The following is a 24,444-nucleotide window of genomic DNA, read 5'->3' on the forward strand; positions in this document are numbered from 1 at the left end:
AGGCGTGCGATACAACAGCTTGCTCTGAATGTGCACGTTAAACAATTTCCCAATGAGTTCTGCGCAAGACGGATGTTTGCTCAATTTTCAGGTTTCCTCGATTACAGCAATAATTGCTTAACTGCACACATAAATATAACATTTACACTTCCTGTAACATCAATTTACCTCTTATTTTTCAATTTTCCATTCTTTGCTCCCAGTGGAATGAGCCATCGTTTTGAATTAAACATTTTAAAACAAAAAAGCAAGTAGCTTTATGCAAATAATATTTATATTGGAACAGCGTCTGTCGTCACAGCCCATTGTAGTCAGTGACATAGATCTTCACATCACACATAAACGTGTGTTTATTTTCACAGAATAAGGTACACAAATTGTCATGTTGTGACACAACATACTTTAAAATATAATCAAAGTATTGCATATCTTGTTTGGCTGGCTATGATATTCCCAAGATGTTTTCAGGCACCTATTATCCGACGTTCGGTAGTAGGTTCTACACAATAATAGTAATATTTTCTATAACGCTTTTGACTTAAACGTATTACAAAAAGATAGCTTAAAAGGGGTTGTATGATAAAAAAAAAAATCAGGTTACGACATTTTGATATCGTGGTTATTTAGCTGGATTCGATAACGGTGTAACAGGCGAACTTCAGCGAGCCTGTTACACCGTTATCTAAACCTTGCTAAATAATCAGAAAGTCAAAACGTTGTAACATGATAATCTACATATTTCTTTAAATGTGAAATCCTAATATCCCAATTTGTTCGTACGATGGTAACCTCGAGGTTTATTGGACGACGTGACTTCGAAGACACGTCTATATACGAAATTATAGGGAGAAGTGGAACTTACATGGCAGCACATGATGATCGCTCCGAGACACATGAGGTGAAGAAACACTGGACTGGCCATCTTAATTATCTGAGGATATAGAAAACGTGTATGTCAGTAGTGTTTCGGCATTGCTATGGACTGAATGTTCGCCAGTGGTCAAATGGATATAACGGTTCACATGGCATTCTAGGTGTTTTGATCAGTTTGTCAGGTTGGTTATTTCATTTGGTTTTTAAGCTGATGCTAATGACATCACATTGATTTATTTATCATCGACTATTGGATGTCAAATATTTGTCAATCCTGACATTTTGTCTTAGAGAGGAAACCCGCTATATTTTTCCATTAGTAGCAAGGGATCTTTAATATGCATCATCCCACAGACAGGATATCACATACCATGGCGTTAATATACCAGTCGTGGTGTACTGGCTGGAACGCGAGAAAGAGCCCAATTGGCACCCAAATGGAAATCGATTCCAGACCGACCGCGCATCAAGCGAGCACTTTACCAGTGGGGTACATCCCGCCCCTCAAAGAAACTGCATCAAGACATTTGTAAGTTTGAAACACTATGACATGATCTACTACTGACTGCGTTATTACACGTGACAGTTGTGATCATACCTGCCAGGTGTATCTATTTCAAATTATCCATAAAAATTGTTTGTGTGTGGATATTACTTTGTCATTGTGATAATTGTTCACCTATCATTTTGATTATGCCTATTATTTGTATATGTTAACAGGTCATTAGTATGCTGATAATTTTTTAGTAAACAGATTTTCATTAATGATACAATAAATGATGCAATAAACAAACACTTGATTGGGTTCATGATAGTACTTAAGTGTGACTGTCTTGCAATATGCAAGGGACTGCTTAATTGTAAAAGCAACACCTTTTAGCTTCTAATCTATCTGTCCTTTAACAAGGATGGGCAATTAGTATACCAAGTCTTGGAATACCAAGATGCCACGGTGGTGGGGAAGTGGTCAGGCGGGTGTAACCAGCGGATCTACTGGTGGTCGACATGGACATCTGAACCTAATCTCAATGGAAAACAAACCACCAGCTTCATCTGCTGAAGGAGACACCCAACTATAAACACCACTGGTCAGTTAACCCCCTTAAAATCTAACCACTGTATTGCTCCTTCTATATAGTTCGTTTTCAAAGATCCCAGATACTTTATGTTTAATTGTGCTTTGACTTCGATCGATCTTTTACATTATCGTTTCTATGATCATATAGACATACATTCCATTTGTTTTGGTCAAATTTAAATTCCATTCAATTTGCTTCGTATTATTGGCTGATGGTTTGAATTCTTTTATTACCATTTTATAAGACATATTTATTGTAATTTTATTTTTAAAATTAGAATAAATTAATTAAACCAACCTCCATGTTTTTATAATGAGAGCTCCGTACATAATTACAAATCCAGTGTGAAACATCCACTCTTCAGCGATGCATAGCTCGTTTGTCGCTTCTGGGTATAAAACTAACATCTGAAATGGCCATATATACATACATACATACGTACGTACGTACGTACATACATACATACATACATACATACATATATACACACACACACACACACACACACACACACATGCATACAACATATAGATATTCATACATCAATACATACTAGCCATTATTAGGTTTGCCCACTGTTTGAGGCACGTCAACGGGATCGACATCGTAGTTTGGTAGGTACCATGCATATGGTTGCGTTAAAGAGCATCCTTTTTTATGGATGTTGCGATAGCTCAGAACATGGTGGTAAGTCTACAAGTTGCCAGCAATTCGGTGCCACACACACACACACACACACACACACACACACACACACATATATATATAAACCATAGCTGCTGCTATTGGATCAAGAAAAGTGGGTGCCCCATTGCCCCCTCCCCCGCTTCCTACGCCAGTGTAATATTCAATATTATTATCCATATGGTTCAACATAACCGAGTTAATAATAATCACATGAAGCACACGTGTAATAACAAGTGTAATGACGTAATTTTGGGAAGCGACGTTGCTTCTCCAGTCCTAGCTCTGACTGTGCCTTTAAAATACGACGTCATTTTGTCGTCTCCTTCTAGTTGTGGTTGAAACATTTTGAGTTGGGTATTGTTATTCATAAAGAAAACAACAATAATAATAATATGTATAATAAAAAAATTATTACACTCGCATGCGAGTCGTACTGATTTTACGAAACTTGTTTCATAAAATCAGTACGACACACAAGCTTGTATAATAATCTCTATATAGTTCTTGAATATTAAGACTACTGGAACTATAACGGGAAATTCACATCTACTGCACTTTAATTATGCTGATTGGCTTTTACACTGCTTAGCACCAGCACAGTTGCAACGTACTAGTGTAGAGATTTCTGTTGCCTGCTTGTTGATACTGTAGCTATTTTGTTTAATATTACTTCAGCGTCCATCTTGCTTGACTGTGTGTGAGATAATACCAGTAAATTGTATAGACAGGAGTATCGGATCAACAAAACACAAGCCTAAGTTACCTAATCCCCTTTACTTGGATTTTACTTGTGTTTATCAGAATCAGAATTAGTTTATTCTCCAAGGCCAGCATATATAGGCACAATACAGAGAAACATACAAACAGAACGCGATACAGTTGTGCAGTGAGTTACAAATTCCGATTATAACGTAAACAAATTAGGATGATAACATCTGTGCAATAAATACAAAATATAAATATAAATTCAAATATACCGATTCATGAAATTATATCTTTAGATTTTGGCTTATGTTCAGAAGAATAAACATTATACACTATTACACAAAAATGCTTTATTTAAATATTTACCAATATTTCTTCATAGTTTTATAGTTTCTGATGATAGAAGTTTAATTATCTTAAAAACAGACAGTCTGCTATAGAAATGTATGATGCAACCATGCTTCCTGTGACCCGGTCAGCCCTACACGATAATTCGAAGTGTTATTATGTCACTGCCTGATAACACATCCATTGCTAGAATGATAGCCTAGGCATTGCTAAGTGTTATCAGGTCACTAGTAAATAAAGTCTGTCTATCAAAGAGGCTTAGTAGGAAATGAGTTCTAGTCCTGGACGGAGGAACCGGCTGACGCCGGTACGTATGCACAGGACAGGCATGCGCTACAACAGCTTGCTCTGAATGTGCACATTAAACAATTGCGCAAGATGGATGTTTGCTCAATTTTCAGGTTTCCTCGATTTTCAAACATCCATTTTCCATTTACAGTAATACTTGCTTAACTGCATACATAAATATATCATTTACACTTCCTGTAACATCAATTTAACTCTTATTTTTCAATTTTCCATTCTTTGCTCCCAGTGGAATGAGCCATCGTTTTGAATTAAACATTTTAAAACAAAAAAAGCAAGTAGCTTTATGCAAATAATGTTTATATTGGAACAGCGTCTGTCGTCACAGCCCATTGCAGTCAGTGGAGTAGATCTTCACATCACACATAAACTTCTGTTTATTTTTACAGAATAAGGTACACAAATTATCATGTTGTGACACAACAGACTTTAAAATATAATCAAAGTATTGTATTTAAACTCTGGAAACGCATATCTTGTTTGGCTGGCTATGATATTCCCAAGATATTTTCAGGCACCTAGTATCCGACTTTCGGTAGTAGGTTCTACACAGTAATAGTATTATTTTCTATACCGCTTTTGACTGAAACGTATTACAAAAAAAAATAGCTTAAAATGGGTTGTACGATGAAAAAAAATCAGGTTACGACGTTTTGATATCGAGTTATTTAGCTCGATTCGATAACGGTGTAACAAGCGAACTTCAGCGAGCCTATTACACCGTTATCTAAACTTTGCTGAATGATCACAAAGTCAAAACGTTGTAACATGATAATCTACATATTTTTTTAAATGTGAAATCCTAATATCCCAATTTGTAGGTACGATGGTAACCTCGATGTTTCTTGAACGACGTGGCATCAATGCCACGTCTATATACGACATTATAGGGAAAAACAGAACTTACATGGCAGCACATGATGATCGCTCCAAGACACATGAGGTGAAGATACACTGGGCTGGCCATCTTGATTATCTGAGGATATAGAATACATGTCGGTCAGCAGTGGTCTCTAGGCATTGCTATGAACTGAATGTTGGCCAGCTGTCAAATGGATATAACGGTTCACATGACAGCCTAGGTGTTTGCACAGTTTGTCAGGTTGGTTATTTCATTTGGTTTTTAAGCTGATGCTATATGAACATGTTGTGTTTTACCCATGGGTGTTGTGTTTGTTCTGGAAATCGTCTAGTCACAAGGGTAACCAGTGGAAACGTTCTTGTACACCCATATATATTTACACTTACTGTTTAATTTATTGGTTTTATGGTTTATTAAAGGTTCAGTCACTCTCACCCTGGGCATGACCTATGGTATAATCAGAACAGGAGAAACTAATGTATGTGGCGTAATTTACAAAGCCTGTTCTTGAGTTACAATGCTTAAAAAAAACACAGGCTTCGTAGGGTCGACCCATGGTGTTATAGGTAGTACGAAATCAAATAACTTCCTGCTGGGTCAAAGTTCGAGTTGCACCGAACTTTTGATAGAAAAGTTAACACCACAAGTCCTGTGACTGGTGATAAATGTGTGTGTTGGTTGTAAAAAAAATAGTTTCATCTGGGGAAAAAAAATGTATGCAATTTTATTTCATCTGGTACCACTGTATCAAGTAGCCTTGTGCTTGAAACGTATGTGGTACTTGTGAAAAAGGTCCTCAAATTTTGTGCAGAACTAGGGTAGTCATAGACGCTACCCGATATCTCTGAAATGAGCAGTTTGACCCCCATTTGTTTTCTGATTCACTTTAAGGGTGAAGGATGGTAGTATTTACATCCGTGGTGTTTATGTCGATTGACACGCTGCAGGTAGGAGTTTTATCTATATATGTTATTATTGTCGTCTATGGGATTTGGTGTGCTAATATACACCCTATATAACTCATATTCAGTGCATAATAGAACATATAGAGAAGCTAACACCACAAATCCTGTGATTTCATGTGGGCAAAAAATGTATGTCATTTTATTTCATCGTCAGTGTCAAGTAGCCTTTGCTTGAAACATGTATCAGGTACCTGTAAAAAACTCAAATTTGTGCAGAACTAGGGTAGTCATAGTCAGTACATGAAGAAGTTTATCAAAGTTAGCACTAGGGAAAAGTTGGTTTTCTATAATTGATATTGTAAAGATTTGAATGATTTATTTTTAAATTGAATATTTGTGTCATATACAAAAAATGTATATCTAGGCAGCCTAAACTTAGATTTCATTTATTTTTTATATCATAATGTGCCAATATTGGGTTGTATTTAATGAAACAACATAGTGAGGTACCTGTATGAAATTCTGACAACTCAAATTTGTTGCGGAATTTTTATTGTAAGTCATAGTCATATTTATAGGGTGTAAGTTCTATTTTGACAAATCAACATTACTAAAGAATAATTAAATTTTTATACAAAATTGAATTGTGCCTTCTGTTCTTATTTATACAGTTAGCACTAGGGAAAAAGTTCGAGATCAAATGTTTAAACCTAATCACTTAGTTAGTTAGTTTACACTAGATTTCAAAATCAATTTTATTTTTAAATGCCTTATTTGTCTTGTCATATTGTTAAACTGTATTCATGTAAGCTAAATAAATGGATTACAATTGGAAGGTTCAACAGATTGGCAGTCATTTAAAAAACAGGGTTTTTTTCAGTAATGAATCATATTGAAAGCTAGATATCCAGATATACAAATATTTAAAATATCCAATATATGACTATAAATAAATATGTATATTGGTGGTGGCAATGGTATTTGATGATCCATTTTAACATAGGATTTAATCCCACACCTGGTGACTTGAAGACACCCACACCCATCATAGAGGATTTGAACATTGTTCAGGACATAAAGTCATTATTTTATACAGTGGACAATCGTGTTGAGTGAGACACTGTATTGTTTTAAAAGTGATATTTCCTTGATGTGCCTGTTAAGGTTTCATAATCTTGGGGTCAGTCATACATGTGTTTCAAAGGAATTCTTTAGGAGTTGTTTGTTTAATATGACAAATTTGTAAAACTGTATACAATATATAGTATATATAGTACTAATATATAAATATATATATATATATATATACTTTATGGGGTGTATATTATATTAGGTGCATTGTAGAAACAAGTTTCAGTGGACTTGTTGGTTGAATACAAATTCTGGTTTTAAAAACACATAGTTGAAACTTTTTGAAAAAATTATATTATAAGTATAGGTAGTACTACTGTGTCAAGTAACTTGTGCTTGAACAAAAGAGAAGTTCTGTGGTTAAATGTGAGTGTGTTGGTTGTAAAAAAAATGGTTTTATCCAGGCAAAAACAATTTTATTTTATCTAGTACCACTGTGTCAAGTAGCCTTGTGCTTGAAAAGAATGTCTTCAAATGTTGTGCAAAACTAGGGTAGTCATAGACGCTACCTGTTATCTCTGAAATTTATTCTAATTCACTTTAATGGTGAGGGGTGATAGTATTTATATCCATGGCGTTTATGTTGATTGATACACTGCAGGTAGGAATGTAAGCTACATATGTTACTATTGTCGTCTATGGGATTTGATTTGGTAGTATACATCCTTTAGAGCTGTATTTAATTTAGAATAAAATGTATTATATTACATTATATTAATATTTAAGTTAACCGGTAATAAAAAGGTGGTATAGCATTTTAAAAACTTGTCGATTTGATGAAAATTAACAGTTGATGTAAGGATGAGTGGTGACAAGGAGATAAGATGTGCAGGATATGTACCAAGGCGGGTTCTAGACTGTGACAATCGAAGTTTATAGCGACATCAAGTCATGCTCCCCCAGAATATATATTGAATGTGTTTATTTAGCTTGAGCAAGGAGGGGTTTGAACACTCGAAGCCATGCCCCGGACACGCGCCTGACAAGCTACGTTGAAAAGATGGAATCTGACCATCAGGGGCTTTAAGCAGGGATAGTCCAGGAGCCAAGTCGATTTATCTATGTCGGAGAGTCAGGAAGTTTTGAACATTGATTCTTATGTAATAAATATGTGTAGATTTCACATCTGCAACTCTTACTTGCCTGTACGTTAATTGGCAATTTGCATACTTTAATGGTACGTCAAAGTAAATTTGTATTCGATCTGATGCTACCCAAAAAACAACAGTCCATGGGACAGACACCAAATTTCAGTTATAAGGGAGATTAAACACTTTAAACATTTTTTTTTTGTGATGCTTAATATCCAAACTTTCCATTTCGATTTGCTGGATTTTCACAATTGATCAATTTGACCTATATTTTCAAGGTCAAATGAAGGTAATTGTTTTTGAATATATATTATACTGATAAATCGACATGGCTCCCTGATAAATAAATCGACATGGCTCCCGTATTAGGAGAAGACCGGGGAGAGATCTGACCTAGATTCAGTAGTGAATATATACGCATAATAGTGATATTTGCAAGGGTAAAACAAAAGAAGATATAAAACCCCAACAACAACACCCCCCACCCCTGCAAAAAAACCCCTGCAACAACAACATCATGAAAGTAGAACCAACAGTTTTAAGGGAGGCAGGAGCGGGGTATACTTGCATTTACCTTTTCCTTATTGTATTTTAGAACAACGAGTGAGATGCAGCAACAAGCAATGATCATGAAGACGATCATGCACACGACGGTGTTTCTGATAATGTAGTTGTTCTGGAACATACACGGTGACGAATCAACACAGGTACGGCAGCCCCTGGAGCACGGCAAACATTTAAATCGTGAGGCTATATCGGACGCGTTTTTCAAGTGGCTGTATTCTTCGACGACGGTGCCATTGTAAGCTTTGACTTCTGCCGTTGGGTCCGGGAAGTAGTAGCCGTCTTGACAAACACACAGGTATGCGCCACGTTTAAAACCTTGGTCTAATACAGGCACACACTGAAAGTAGTAGTAATAATAATATTAGTGGTAATAGTAGCAGCAGTAATAATCTGTATTGTTACCTACGAGGAACAGCATAGCAGGATTCATATTTATTGTACGATTTCCATGTATGTCATAACATAATCGTATGTCCTCTTAGCTCTTTCGTTTAACGATTGGCTGTAATAAAATCACACCTCTTTCTGATTGGCTGATACACATTCCATAGAGAAAGCGGCTTTACAAAATGACGTCTTTTACGTTTGACGTCATTTCCATTCACTGTGTCTTATATCCATACCTCATTTTAATATCAACTTTTGGCTGACTGAAATTATAGTCAAATATAAACTTTACCCCCCCCAACCCCCCCCCCCCCCCCCCAACAACAACAAAAAAAAGCACACCAAAAAACAACAAAAATAAAAACAAAAAACCCTATTGTATTAAACTATAACTTTGTGTAAGGCGGAATCGCCCAGTGGGCTATCACGTGACCTACGTCACGATATAGGTCAGCGAGCTTTGTAATTCTGGCGTCGGAGTTTCCCGAAGTTTAGCTGAATGTGGGTGTTGTCGGATTTTTTTCTGTAGTGTGTTAATTAGTGATAAAAATGTGGATTTTTTTTTTTTAAATCAAGGAACTCGAAAATGATCGATGTAAAAGCATTTGACGTCAAACATAGAAATGTTATGGTATTACAGCGAGAATCTTTGACTACCGTGTGGTGGGCAGCGATTGCCCGAAAATTACATAGCTTGGCAGAATAACTGTCCAAATATCCGTCTAGCCCTCTACAGTCAGAATACTCGGGCTAAATCAGGATCCTCTTGATATATTTTTAGAAAATACATTCGATACATTATCGTGCAAAACAAGAATGCATGGAGTTTTTAAAATAGGATTTTGACCAGTAAAAATATGGCGGATTGGCATATGCATTGTTGGTGAGACGAGGTGGGTTTATTATTATTATTATTATTATTATTATTATTATTAATATAAATCAAATCAGTTCTTTCACAAATACATGAACAGTAGAAATGTGTTTTGCCACTATTGTAGTCTATTAATATACGAACAAACAAAATAATATGACAAACAAATGAAAAATTTACAGAATGTTTGACATGATTCGCAAACACACATTTTAGTTGACGATAATTTAAAACAAATACTAATGTAATTTTGCACGAGGAATCTGACAATATTTTTATCTCATCGACTGACTTCCTTACAATGTTACCGATCAAAATAAGTCTGACGAATTACACAAATTTCGTAATTGATCGTTGATATCAAATCTAAACACTTTCTTGTTATTGTATTGTTCAATTATTTCTCTTGATGGTCAACGTTCATAAATTGTGTTTAACGCTTCTTTGACCTATCCTTGTAATACATCAACTAAAATGGCGGCAGCTGTCAAAGTAAGAAAGTAACTGTAAATGAATGCCGGCGATTCTGCAGAAATAATAAAATACCATCTGCTAGAAAACTGGCGAAGTATATCTGTAAATATGACTAATCATTTCTGTAGTGTTACTTTGTCAGTTACTAAAATGTCTATCAATACAGCGAACGATGTTTAGTCCGTCCCATCCTCCTACAAAAATGTTTTTGTTTGTAAATAATTTCAGTTTGGTTTCACGTAAAAAGAAAAGTAAAAGTGTTTTGGAAAAAAAGAGGAGAAAAAACCCCCCACACACAAAAAACAAGAAGAAAAAGAACACAAATATTTGTGTGTACAATTCAGAAATCAATCAGCTCAGAAATAAATAACTTGTAGTAAATTCCATAATATGATAAAATACGTTCCCTGTAGGAAGGACTATAAACTTTAGCGTTTTGTTATTTTTGTCAGATGCACATTGTAAATTATAGCGATTCTAGACTATTATTCAATGTCATACACTAGTAACCAATATCTTAGTGGGCTGCTAGATACGTCTATCAAATGTTCATATTTGTATAAATATTTAGTAAAAGAGCTTATTTTACAAAATTATCTAATGAAATCTATCCGAAGTTTATACAAAAAATATTGCATCACAAAGATAAGATTATCATCACATAGCTTACCTATTGAAGTTGGTCGCTATCATAGCATAAGTAGATCTAAAAGATTGTGTGTCTTGTGTAACTTAGGTGAAATTGTGGACGAGTTTCATGCTATATTATCTTGCCCTTTTTATCGACTATAGAGTTTTATATATCACGAAATATTATAGAATCCATCCATCTATTTTTAAATTGACAGAATTACTATCAACTAACAATGTAAAAGAATTATGTAAATTAGGGAAATAATTATTCAAAATGGTTAAAAGATGAGAATTAACAGTTAAATAGTCTCTATTAATACAGAGTTCTATACACAAGCATTTATATTCTCTGTGTCCTTTTTACGTCAACACATTCCATTATACCATTTCTTGTATATGTACATGTATATGTATGTAAAACTGATGAACTGTTAATGTTCAGTTAATAAATGAATTGAATTGAATAGTACCAGAATACGCTGTAACACTAATACTGGATTAATCTAATAGTAATCCACCTATAGTCCTTCCCTCAGACAACGCCCTTTTTTCATACTATGGAAGTTACTCACATTTTTGGATTTCTGAGCCAGTTGTTTTCTAAATTGCACACAAAAATAGTATCATTTTGTTGTTTCCAAAACACTTTTACTTTTCTTCTTATGTCAAACCAAACTGAAATTATTTACAAAAAAAGACCACCCCACCCCCCCAAAAAAAGAAGAAACCCCAACATTTTCGTAAATTGGTGGGACGGACTATAGATGTGGCCATTACAAAATAAAATTATATATATATGGCCCACAGAGTATATTTGAAAATTGGGGCGGGGTTGGGGCGAATGTCTGTGTATGAAAATACACGTACTTGTGGGCCCGAACATTCGGGTGTTTTGTTTTGTTTTGCTTGGTTTTTGTTTGTTTGTTAAAGTAAGCCATTTCAAGTCTTCTGAACAGAGTAACATGAAAAAGTGGATGGTGTGCCATGACCTCTGCGGCCCCCTGCTCAACAGCCCTTGCTATAAGCGTCTTTTTTAACGCTGCTAACTCCCTCAATACTGGAGGTGTCCTTTCTTACAATCTGATTAAAAATAGCTATACTGGTCTACCAGTAGATCTAACAGCATTGCGTGGACTCCCATGTCCAGGTGACATTTCATCTATAAATAACAATTTAAATATCGACCAATTACACTTCGCCTTTTATAGCGTTATTCAGGAGCATACAAATTCTAAAAATATCGAGCGAGACTATTTATGCAATAGGCGAACTTGTTGGTCTATTTCAACATTAAAAAATAGGGGAAAAAGTGCAGTAATAAACTCTGGATTGTATACTAGTATAAACAGATTTATGGCTATACCATCACGGTTTTTTATTCGTCTTAAAACTAAATTTTTTTATAATTTTTTTTATTGAAATTAGTTTCCGGCATACTTCGTAATTCACCCGAATCATTTCATATACCCTTGACATAATCCCGAATGTTTTCAAATTCTTTTCAAATCACTGGCATGATTTTGCAAGTAAGGTTTTGATTGGTCGAATGAAAGGTCAACTGGACATGATCTCCAACGGGGTGCTGTTAGATCCACAGGTAATAGTAATTAATCAGTGGAGCTAATTTTAATTAGATTGCCTTTCTTAAATGTTGCAGCTGATTAGTAATGTAATGGAAAATAAAGCGAAACTATTTAATAATATTTAATTTTAATTTGTTTTGGTGGTGGTGGTGGTGGTGGGGGGGGGGAGGGGTTTGAAGAAAATAATTATTTAATTTTTACAGATTGACATTGTAACTTTATTACTAATGTTAGTGAACGTGTTACTTCCCGCTGTATTCTATGTGACATGCCCGACGCCATATAACCGTAATAAAAAATGTGTTGAGTTGCGTCGTTAAATAAATAAAACATTTCCTATGTGACATGTAGGCGTAACTTTCTTCAGCCGTTCAGCAATCGCTAAAATTTAGGTTAGACACGCCCGTGGTCTAACTATGGGATACACCAGGGGCAAAATCAAAAGGACTGACACCAAAAGCGTGGTACAAGTGTGGGAAACACACACACACACACACACACACACACACACACACACACAATATGACGTAACTTTAGAACGTGTTGATTTTTATCAGGTTTTTAAGATGTCTACAATGAATATAAATTACTCCGCCGTTAAAGAAAGGTTGGTAGTTTGTAAACATTGACTGAAGTTTATATTGACTAATTTAGCAGAATAAGTGTACAGTAATAAATGACCATATGTAGATCGTAAACATCGACTGTCATGGACACTCATATGATATCCTCTATATATAATACACAAAGGTCTTCTTAACAATTTTTGAATCCTGGTCTTGACTCTTTAGATCTGCACTTCCGACCACACCGCCATCATTGTACTTACCTAGGGTGTCATTTCGTTGAACCCCTTTTCTTCTATATACGTATTGTTGTATTGTATATACAATAGTAAATGTCGTGTATCAACAGCATACAAAAAATAAAAGATCCCAAAAGACAAAAACAGGTGCTATGGGCAGACCATGGAAACAAGGCACTCAGTTGTGGTAAAGAAAGCAGTATTGCACTGACTGTTAGCACAACACATGGACACATTACCACAGCCGTTTATAGAACTTCTTTCAACATTCTTTAGAGTTACAGGAAAGTGATGAGTTTGCCACTGTCTAGAAACCCATGAAATATTGCTACACCTGCACCACAATAGGGAAAACAAAAACAGAGGACGAATGAAACCTGGCATGTACAATCCTATAACTATCACAAAGAAGACAGAAGAATGAAATAACGAATAACTAAACCTGGCATGTACATTCCTATAACTATCACAAAGATAGAAACTCGGTCATATGTTTAGTTCATATCAAGTTTTGAATAACATCCATAGGCATTGTATTACTAGTATATTGTACTGTACTGTACTTGGTGGGGAATGAAAATGAATAACATCCATAGACATTGTATTATACTGTACTATACTGTACTGTACTGTCCTGTTCTCTCGTCCTGTCCTGTACTGTACTGTACTGTACTGTACTGAACTGTACTGTACTGTACTGTACTGCACTGTACTGTCCTGTTCTCTCCTCTCGTTCTGTCCTGTCCTGTCCTGTACTATACTGTACTGTACTGTACTGTAATTGGTGGGGAATGAGAATGACTTACCTTTGTTGTAGGTTGGCAGTTATGCGTGTTACTGAACACGTCTATAAAATCATGACCTTGTGTGTCACATTGGTTGATGTCAACGTGGGTCAGTTCTATATCCATTGTAATCATAGCTCTGAAGCAAAAAGGTAGTGTGATCGTGTACTTATAAAAACAATATCAACTTAAAGTACGAGTAACTGGTATGGAATTACTTAAAAGTTCTAATGAAAACACGTGACCTAGGTGAATTGAAAAGACAGACCTAACCAGTTTCATTATTAAGTAGCATGTTTTAAAGAAATCATACTTGTTCAGTATATTTATATATACAATCAAAACAATTAATTGAACAACGTGTGTGGGTTTTTGTTTTATAAACTTCTTATATTTACTGTACTGTACATGTAATTATGCTTAATCTTTTAATACTAGAGATTTCTGTCACTGATATATTATAAGGTCTAATAATAAAGTGACCTAGGTCGGTCCAAAAGAACTGTAAAAATCATCGTAACAGGAATTTTTATGCTTCTTGTTTAAAGAAATTCTAGTTCCTCAAAACATCTTGTTTCACCTTCTAAATTGTCTAATCTATATCCAGTAGTTTATTTGCATTAATGTTATTAATGCGTTCCATGTTTAGAATTGTATTTGGATTTGCTTTAGAATGTCACTTTTCAAAGAATGTTTGTTTTTAAGATTTTTATTTTTAGTTATTCAGGTACAGTTATCGAATTATATTTTGAAAAATAATTTGCTATAATTCTTTCTCGATTCTAAATTAAACAAGCATTCAGGGAACCTCTCAACTTTTATCCAATTTGATACATTGATCAAGTTGCCTTTTTAAACTTCTTCCTTCTAATTTCTATTAATTCATTTTTTTTTTTTGCTTCTAGTAAGAGACATTTTATATTATATTCGCCTTCGTCTTAAAAATATTTTTTCTAACTGGTTTAAATATATTACCAAAACATCTTCGAAACAAATGGTATTAATCGCATGAGGATTCTCAAAAAGTTAAAAGATTTATTTGAAATACAGATCTTAGTTCACCAGTGTTAAAACATTCGATTTTTCAAAACTGCACACAACGGACGAATTACACAAATTTCGTAATTGATCGTTGATATCAAATCTAAACACTTTCTTGTTATTGTATTGTTCAATTATTTCTCTTGATGGTCAACGTTCATAAATTGTGTTTAACGCTTCTTTGACCTATCCTTGTAATACATCAACTAAAATGGCGGCAGTAAGAAAGTAACTGTAAATGAATGCCTGCGATTCTGCAGAAATAATAAAATACCATGTGCTAGAAAACTGGCATGTGTAAATATGATTAATCATTGCTGTAGTGTTACTTTGTCAGTTACTAAAACGTCTATCAATACAGCGAACGATGTTTAGTCCGTCCCATCCTCCTACAAACATGTTTTTGTTTGTAAATAATTTCAGTTTGGTTTCACCTAAGAAGAAAAGTAAAAGTGTTTTGGAAAAAAAGAGAGAAAAAAAATAAAACAAAAACAAAAACAAGAAGAAAAAGAACACAAATATTTTTGTGTACAATTCAGAAATCAATCAGCTCAGAAATAAATAACTTGGTAGTAAATTCCATAATATGATAAAATACGTTCCCTGTAGGAATGACTATAAACTTTAGCGTTTTGTTATTTTTGTCAGATGCACATTGTAAATTATAGCGATTCTAGACTATTATTCAATGTCATACACTAGTAACCAATATCTTAGTGGGCTGCCAGATACGTCTATCAAATTATTCATATTTGTATAAATATTTAGTAAAAGAGCTTATTTTACAAAATTATCTGAGGAAACCTATCCGAAGTTTATACAAAAAATATTGCATCACAAAGATAAGATTATCATCACATAGCTTAGCTATTGAAGTTGGTCGCTATCATAGCATAAGTAGATCTAACAGATTGTGTGTCTTGTGTAACTTAGGTGAAATTGTGGACGAGTTTCATGCTATATTATGTTGTCCTTTTTTAGCGACTATAGAGTTTTATATATCACAAAATATTATAGAATCCATCCATCTATTTTTAAATTGACAGAATTACTATCAACTAACAATGTAAAAGAATTATGTAAATTAGTGAAATAATTATTCAAAATGGTTAAAAGATGAGAATTAACAGTTAAATAGTCTCTATTAATACAGAGTTCTATACACAAGCATTTATATTCTCTGTGTCCTTTTTACGTCAACACATTCCATTATACCATTTCTTGTATATGTACATGTATATGTATGTAAAACTGATGAACTGTAAATGATCAGTTGGTAAATGAATTGAATTGAATAGTACCAGAATACGCTGTAGCACTAATAATGGATTAATCTAATAGTAATCCACCTATAGTCCTTCCCTCAGACAACGCCCTTTTCCCATACTATTAGTATAGGCTCTGGGGGGTAGTTCGCATACATTTCTCTTTTAGAGAGTTAACTTAAATTTTCTTGTTATATATGGCAAGGTCTTCAGAAAAAAGTTTGGGTAACACTTCCAGGTTAAGTTCGTTTTCTCAGCAGAGCACATTTATGATTTTTGGTTGGCCGCCAAAAGGCTAAAATGACGATATTGGAGTTTCATGCAATAAATAATTATTTTACACCCTTAAATGATTCATTTTGATTTATTTCAATTACAAACTATATTGATTTTGATTTATTTCAGTTACTAACTATATTTTAGCATTATTAATGGTCATAAACCTAAAGGGGTATAAAATGACCTTATTTTACATATTTTTACTCAGAAATCGCTTTCGATTTGAAAGTAGCTCAAAGTCTAATTGCTTCTCAGTCAACCAATACCGTAAGCAGAGTTCCACAAATTGGCCAAAAGTTTCTTCATTAAATGTTCAGGGCAATAGAGTTTTCATTTTGATACCTCGGGTTGCTGAATGATACCCATGGGGCCTATTGTATCCCTACCCCCTAAACACTTTTAGGGCATTTCGTCAAATGACCATATCTCCTAAAGTAAATGTCACAAGAAGTTAATCTATTTGTCTATAAATATGTTTTTAACCCTAAATAATTAATTGGTACCATTACTGTAATTTTTTGGAGTTGACTTAATTGGCATAATTCCAAGATGGCGTCCAAAATGGCCGCAAAATACTGAATGAGACATGACTTCGCATATAGAAGAACATATCAAGTGACACTTAAGAAAAGAGAGTCAAATACATAAATTCTCCACCCCTCATTCTCTCTACCTTATCCCAGATAATAATTAAAAACCCCATCCAATCAAAAAGTCCACATTAATAAAGAATGATGTTCAATCATTAAAAACACCAGGCCTATACATGGTGTTTAATATAGTACAAATGAACCTTTCATGAATTATCATTATTTATCATTGATAACTGTCCTAAATACTACTATTTAAAGATTACTTCATTATTAGTGCAAAAGTTTCAAACATGCCAAAATACAGCAGAACTCAAGCTAATCATATCAGGCAATTACATTTTTCATATGAATTGAGTGATGTTTTCTTACACCGACAGGATTTGCAACATTTGACCTCAGCCATCCTGCAAGGGCAAATTGACCTGATACACTTATTACATGAGCATATGACTGACCTCAAGGATTTTGTTGCAGACATTAGTTGACCTTGGTCGTGCTCATAGCCACAATCTTGTGGTTTCAGTGATTCAACAGTTTCAGGGTCGAGATGGCTCTGCAAGGCATGCATAGTGGTGTGGGCATTATAGAACGCACTGCGCTGGATATGAGGCACAATACCATGACTGGTCGGGGACAGGTTGTCGAGAGAGCTGCCTTTACTGAAATCTAAAACCTGCATGGAGGTCACAGACATTTGTGGTATAACATTTGTGGTATCTCAGCACCTTCACCAAATAATTCTCAGCATTGCGAATCATGGCTGTAGATATCTCCCAATGTTTTTGAGAAACTTCCCCAGTTCTGCTTTCAAAGCTGCTTTCTTCGTACCAACTTTGCTGGTGATGTCACACCCTGTTAGGCTGTATAAAGCTGGGAATACTGTACAGTGCTGACGACCCAAGAGGTCGAACAGAGTATGAAGGGACACACACCCCTAGAGAATGGAATCTCCCACTCCAGTTCGTACCCACAGCTCGTCCTGGTCGTGTTGCAGAAATACGGGGATGTGGTAGAGCAGGGCAACAATAATATATGTATCATTGGACACATACTTTGTGCCTGCCTCAAGAAAATCCAAGACATGAATGGGTATATGAAGATCAGCTTCTTCAAATGATGATAGAAGGTGGGCCAGATCTGTTTCTTTGTCTTCGTAAACCATAACACACTGCCAGCTCTTATCTTTTCTTGTTACCTGGTCGAGTAAAGTGGCGTATTGCCGAGATTCAGAAGTATTTCCACGAAAATGACGATAGATTAGTTTCTCCAGAAGAAGCTTCTTGTTGTTTGAAGGCCAGAACATGTCCTCCTGTTTTGGTAGAAGTGGGCTGGTCATCATATCGTTGTCATTGAACAGGAGACGAGGCAAAGCGATATCATATTTCAAAAGGTCCTTTGTTGTGAAGCCACGATCACGGGCGATTTCAATCATTTTCTCCACAATATTCACCTCCTTCGCGATTGTTTGCTCTGGCTTGTTTCTGGTGGTTTTCATTATTTTGAGATTCAACAACGCGATGATGACCAGCCCAGAGAAAAATCCACTACTCAAAGAAGTATGCTACAGTCACATATCCACCGGGCCCCGTACACATTTTTCTACCTGCAGCGGATTTCTAAGATTTCGGAAAATCGGGGGTATCGCAGGGGTCTGCGGCATCCGTGTGTAGCAGACACATATTCAGCGGGGTCCGCGTTGTGCCTTTTGAAGTTTTCTGAACTCCAATCGCGAGGCGCTTGAGGGTCAGCTGCAAGGGTACCGCAAGAGCCATGAGATACCCGATTTTTACACATCGTAAGGGGTTCGTGAGGGACTCGCACGGACATCGTAAGATACGCGTACAATGATCTTGGAAATAGTACGGGTGCCGTACGAATGTTGCGGGGGCCGTACTGGGACTGTGCGATGCTGTATACAACGTGTCTACGTGTTTACGGACAATAAAAAATTCTATGACACATCGGGAACTTTTAACTCCACGCTAAAAGCTTCCGATACACCCTATGTCGAGGAAAGAATGCCAAGGCACCCGCAGGATAGCCACAGCACCCTTGCGGCCGCCATGATATTTTGCAAATTTTCCCAGAAATTTGGGCTCGTACGGGCGCCTTATCCCAAATCGGTGGATATGTGACTGTAGCATTAGAGAATCATCTAAAGACTGAGGACTATGAATATACACATCAGAGAAACTTGTCATTTGTTATAGACACCATGGCCACTGTTCGTAAGGTTCGTTTTACTGGCCTTTCCAACTGTCGGGATCTCCTCTGAGTTTTCATGACATTTTCCGATGTTTATCGTCAGTTTGGCCGATGCGACTATGTGTTCGATATGTACTTGGATTACCCGTTAGTAAAGGACAATGAAAGAAGGAATACTGTACCAGTCGTCTAACTAACGACCGCCGGTAGTAGGGTTGCATAGTAGGTGGTTACAAGTGCCTCCTAACAATGCCAGACGTAACTACTGAACACTTCCCGAAGTGGTCAGGCTAAGCCCAGAGATAACAGCTGATGGGGAATTGCAGGTGTGTGGCACAGATAACCACAAGAGACAAGCACCTGTCACAGTTGGAGAGACAAGGACTGGGATGTGGAGGTGGACAGTGCAAGAAGTTGAAAGATAGGAGTTGCCAAATTGGGAAGAAATGACATGGAATTCAAAGGAGAGAAAGGAAAGGGGGCAGTGGCATAAACTTTTTTTTTTAAATACTGTACCATTTGAACACAGTTCCATCGAACCAGGAACACCTCTACCAAAACAGACTTTCTGACGTTCAAACAACAACACACTTCTTCTGTCTTGTGGAGAAACTAATCTGTCGTCATCTTCGTGGAAATACTTCTGAATCTCGGCAATACTCCATTGTACTCTAAAAGAAAAGATATTCAGCCCTCTCTACAGCCATGATTCGCAATGCTGAGAATTATTTGGTGAAGGTGCTGAGATACCACAAATGTTATACCACAAATGTCTGTGACCTCCATGCAGGTTTTAGATTTCAGTAAAGGCAGCTCTCGCGACAACCTACCCCTGACCAGTCATGGTATTCTGCCTCATATTCAGCATGCGTTCTATAATGCCCACACCACCATACATGCCTTGCATAGCCATCTCAACCCTGAAACTGTTGGATCACTGAAACCGCAAGATTGTGGCTATGAGCACTACCAAGGTCAACTAATTCCTGCAACATCGTAAAAAACACTCGAGGTTAATTGGTCAGCCATATGCTTATGTATGGATAAGTGTATCAGTTCAATTTGCCCTTGCAGGATGGCTGAGGTCAAATTTTGCAAATTCTGTTGGTGTAAGAAAACATCACTCAATTCCTGTAAAAATTTAATTGTCTGATAAGATTAGCTTGAGTTCTGCAGTATTTTTGTATGTTTGAAACTTTTGCTCTAATAAAATAGTAATCTCACTTGAAATGTTCTTCTGTATGCAAAGTCACGTCTAATTCCGCGGCCATTTTGGACGCCATCTAGGAATTATGCTAATTAGGTCAACTCCAAAAGAATCACAGTAATGGTACCAATAAATTTTTGGGGGATCAAAACATATTTATAGACACAAAGATTAACTTCTTGTGACACTTACTTTAGGAGATATGGTCATTTGACGAAATGCCCTAAAAGTATTTATTTTAGGGGGTAGGGATACAATGGGCCCCATCCAGCAATTCGAGGTATCAAATTGAAAACTGTATTGCTCTGAGCATTTAATGAAGAAACGTTTGGTCAGTTTGTGGAACTCTGCTTTCAGTATTGGTTGCATGAGAAGCCATTGGACTTTGAGCTACTTTCAAATCGAAAGCAATTTCCGAGTAAAAATATGTAAAATAAGGTCATTTTGTACCCCAAACCTAGGTTTATGACAATGAATAATGCTAAAATATAGTCAGTAACAACCAAACAATTGAAATAAATCAAAATGAATCATCTATGGGTGTCAAATAATTATTTATTGCATGAAACTAAAATATCGTCATTTTAGCCTTTTCGCGGCAACCAAAACTCATAAATGTGCTCTGCTGAGAAAACGTACTTAATCTAGAAGTGTTACCCAAACTGTTTCTGAAGACCTTGCCATATAGAACAAGAAAATTTAAGTTAACTCTCTAAAAGAGAAATGTATGCGAACTACCCCCCAGAGCCAGGACTACCGGGTATATGGAATTTACTCAAAGTTTCAAATTTCTGAGCCGATTGTTTTCTAAATTGCACACAAAAATAGTATTGTTTTGTTGTTTCCAAAACACCTTCAAACCAAGCTGAAATTATTGATAAAAAAAGAAAGAAAAAAAGACCCCTCCCCCTCCCCCCCAAAAAAAAGAAAGAAAGAAGAAACCCCATTTTCGTAGATTGGTTGAACGGACTATAGATGTGGCCATTACAAAATAATAGTATATATATATATATATATATATATATATATATATATATATATATATATATATATATTGCTCACAGAGTATATTTGAACATTGGGGCGGGGGTGGGGCGAATGTCTGTGTATGAAAATACATGTACTTGTGGGCCCGGGTGTTTTGTTTTGTGTTGCTTGGTATTTGTTTGTTTGTTTGTTGTTTGTTTGTTTGTTGTTGTTTTTTTTGTTTTTTTTTGTTTTTTGGGGGGGGGGGGGGGGGTGGGGGCGGGAGGGGGAGACATGCTTCCTCGAGAACATTTTGAATTTCAGGTGTTAAAATAAGCCATTTCAAGTCTTCTGAACAGAGTAACATGAAAAAGTGGGTGGTGTGCCATGACATCTGCGGTCCCCTGCTCCACAGTCCTTACTATAAGCGTCATTTTTAACGCTGCTAACTCCCTCAATACTGAAGGTGCCCTTTCTTACAATCTGATTAAAATTAGCTATACTGGTCTACCAGTAGATCAAACAGCATTGCGTGGACTCCCATGTCCAGGTGACATTTTATCTATAAATAACAATTTAAATATCGACCAATTACACTTCGCCTTTTATAGCGTTATTCAGGAGCATACAAATTCTAAAAATATCGAGCGAGACTATTTTGCACTTGTTGGTCTATTTCAACATTAAAAAACAGGGGGAAAAGTGCAGTAATAAACTCTGGATTGTATACTAGTATAAACAGATTTTATGGCTATATCATCACGGTTTTTTTTCGTCTTGAATTTTATATAAAATTTTATATTGAAACTTTATTACTAATGTTAATGAAAGTGTTACTTTTTAGTGAAAGTGTTACTTTTTAGTGAAAGTGTTACTTTTTAATGAAAGTGTTACTTTTTAGTGAAAGTGTTACTTTTTAGTGAAAGTGTTACTTTTTAAATCAATGTTTTAATTTACTTCCTGCTGAACTCTATGTGACATGTAGGCGTAACATTCTTCAGCCGTTCAGCAATCGTAAACATCGACTGTCATGGACACTCATATGATATCCTCTATATATAATACACACGGTCTTTTTAACAGTTTCCAATCCTGATGTCGACTCTTTTGATCTGCACTGCCGACCACTCCGCCATCATTGTACTTACCTAGGGTGTCATTTCCTGAACCCCTTTTCTTCTATATACATATTGTTTCATTGTATATACAATGGTAAATGCCGTGTATCAACAACATAGTAAAAATAAAAGATCCAAAAAGACAAAAACAGGTGCTATGGGCAGACCATGGAAACAAGGTACGCAGTTGTGGTAAAGAAAGCAATATTGCACTGACTATTAGCACAACACATGGAAACATTACCACAGACGTTTATAGAACTTGTTTCAACATCCTTTAGAGTTACAGGAAAGTGATGAGTTTGCAACTGTCTAGAAACCTATGAAAATATTACTACCCCTGCACAACAATAGAGAAAACAAAAACAGAGGAAGAATGAAACCTGGCATGTACATTCCTATAACAAAGAAGAATGAAATAACTAAACTTGGCAGGTACATTCCTATAACTATCACAAAGATAGAATCTTAGTCATAGGTTTAGTCCATATCAATTTTTGAATAACATCCATAGGCATTGTATTATACTGTCCTGTCCTGTCCTGTCCCGTACTCTACTCTACTCTACTGTAATTGGTGGGGAATGAGAATGACTTACCTTCGTTGTAGGTCGGCAGTTATGCGTGTTACTGAACTCATGTAAAATATCATGACCTTGTGTGTCACATTGGTTGATGTCAATGTGGGTCAGTTCTATATCCATTGTAATCGTACCTCTGAAACAAAAAGGTAGTGTGGTCGTGTACTTATAAAACAATATGAGCTTAAAGTACGAGTAACTGGTATGGAATTAACCAATAGCCGATGTATTTTTCGTGCTGGGGTGTCGTTAAATATTCATTCACTCATTCATTTGGTATGGAATTACTTAAACGTTTTAATGAAAAAACGTGACCTAGGTGAATTGAAAACACAGACCTAACCAGTTTCATTATTAAGTAGCATGTTTTAAAGAAATCATACTTGTTCAGTATATTTATATATACCATCAAAATAATCAATTGAACAACGTATGTGGGTTTTTGTTTTACAAACTTCTTATATTTACTGGGTTTTGGTATACATGTACATGTAATTATGCTTAATCTTTTAATACTAGAGATTTCTGTCACTGATATATTATAAGGTCTAATAATAAAGTGAACTAGGTCAGTCCAAAAGAACTTTAAAAATCATCCTAACAAGAATTTTTATGCTTTATATTTAAAGAAATTCTAGTTCTTCAAAACATCTTGTTTCTCCTTCTAATTTGTCTGCTTTTATATCCAGTAGTTTATTTGCATTAATGTTATTAATGCGTTCCATGTTTGGAATTGTATTTGGATTTGTTTTAGAATGTCACGTTTGAAAGAATTTTTGTTTGTAACATTTTTATTTTTAGTTGTTCAGGTACCGTTATCAAATTATATTTTGAAAATTAATTTCATATAATTCTTTCTCGATTCTAAATTAAACAAGTATTTAGTGGGCTTCTCAGCTTGTATCCAATTTGATACATTGATCAAGTTGCCTTTTTAAACTTGTTCCTTCTAATTTCTATTAATTCATTTTTTTTTGCTTCTAGTAAGAGACATTTTATATTATATTCGCCTTCGTCTTAAAAATATATTTTCTAACTGGTTTAAATATATTACCAAAAGGTCTTCGAGACAAATGGTATTAATCGCATGTGGAT

The 24,444-nt window shown here is 35.5% G+C and overlaps 1 protein-coding gene across 1 annotated transcript in view; it reads right to left on the bottom strand.

Moving 5' to 3' along the window:
• The window catches only part of LOC121371691 (probable G-protein coupled receptor 158), a 38,621-nt gene that overhangs the window by 6,920 nt on the left and 7,257 nt on the right, over positions 1–24,444 (bottom strand). Inside the window, exons 2-4 of the mRNA XM_041497770.1 lie at positions 23,368–23,485; positions 8,562–8,891; positions 863–931 (exon numbers count right to left, since the gene is read on the bottom strand). Of these exons, the coding sequence (XP_041353704.1) occupies positions 863–931; positions 8,562–8,891; positions 23,368–23,485 (517 nt within the window). The remainder of the gene's footprint in view (positions 1–862; positions 932–8,561; positions 8,892–23,367; positions 23,486–24,444) is intronic.

Source organism: Gigantopelta aegis, chromosome 4, assembly GCF_016097555.1.
Source record: "Gigantopelta aegis isolate Gae_Host chromosome 4, Gae_host_genome, whole genome shotgun sequence".
NCBI lineage: Eukaryota > Metazoa > Mollusca > Gastropoda > Neomphalida > Peltospiridae > Gigantopelta > Gigantopelta aegis.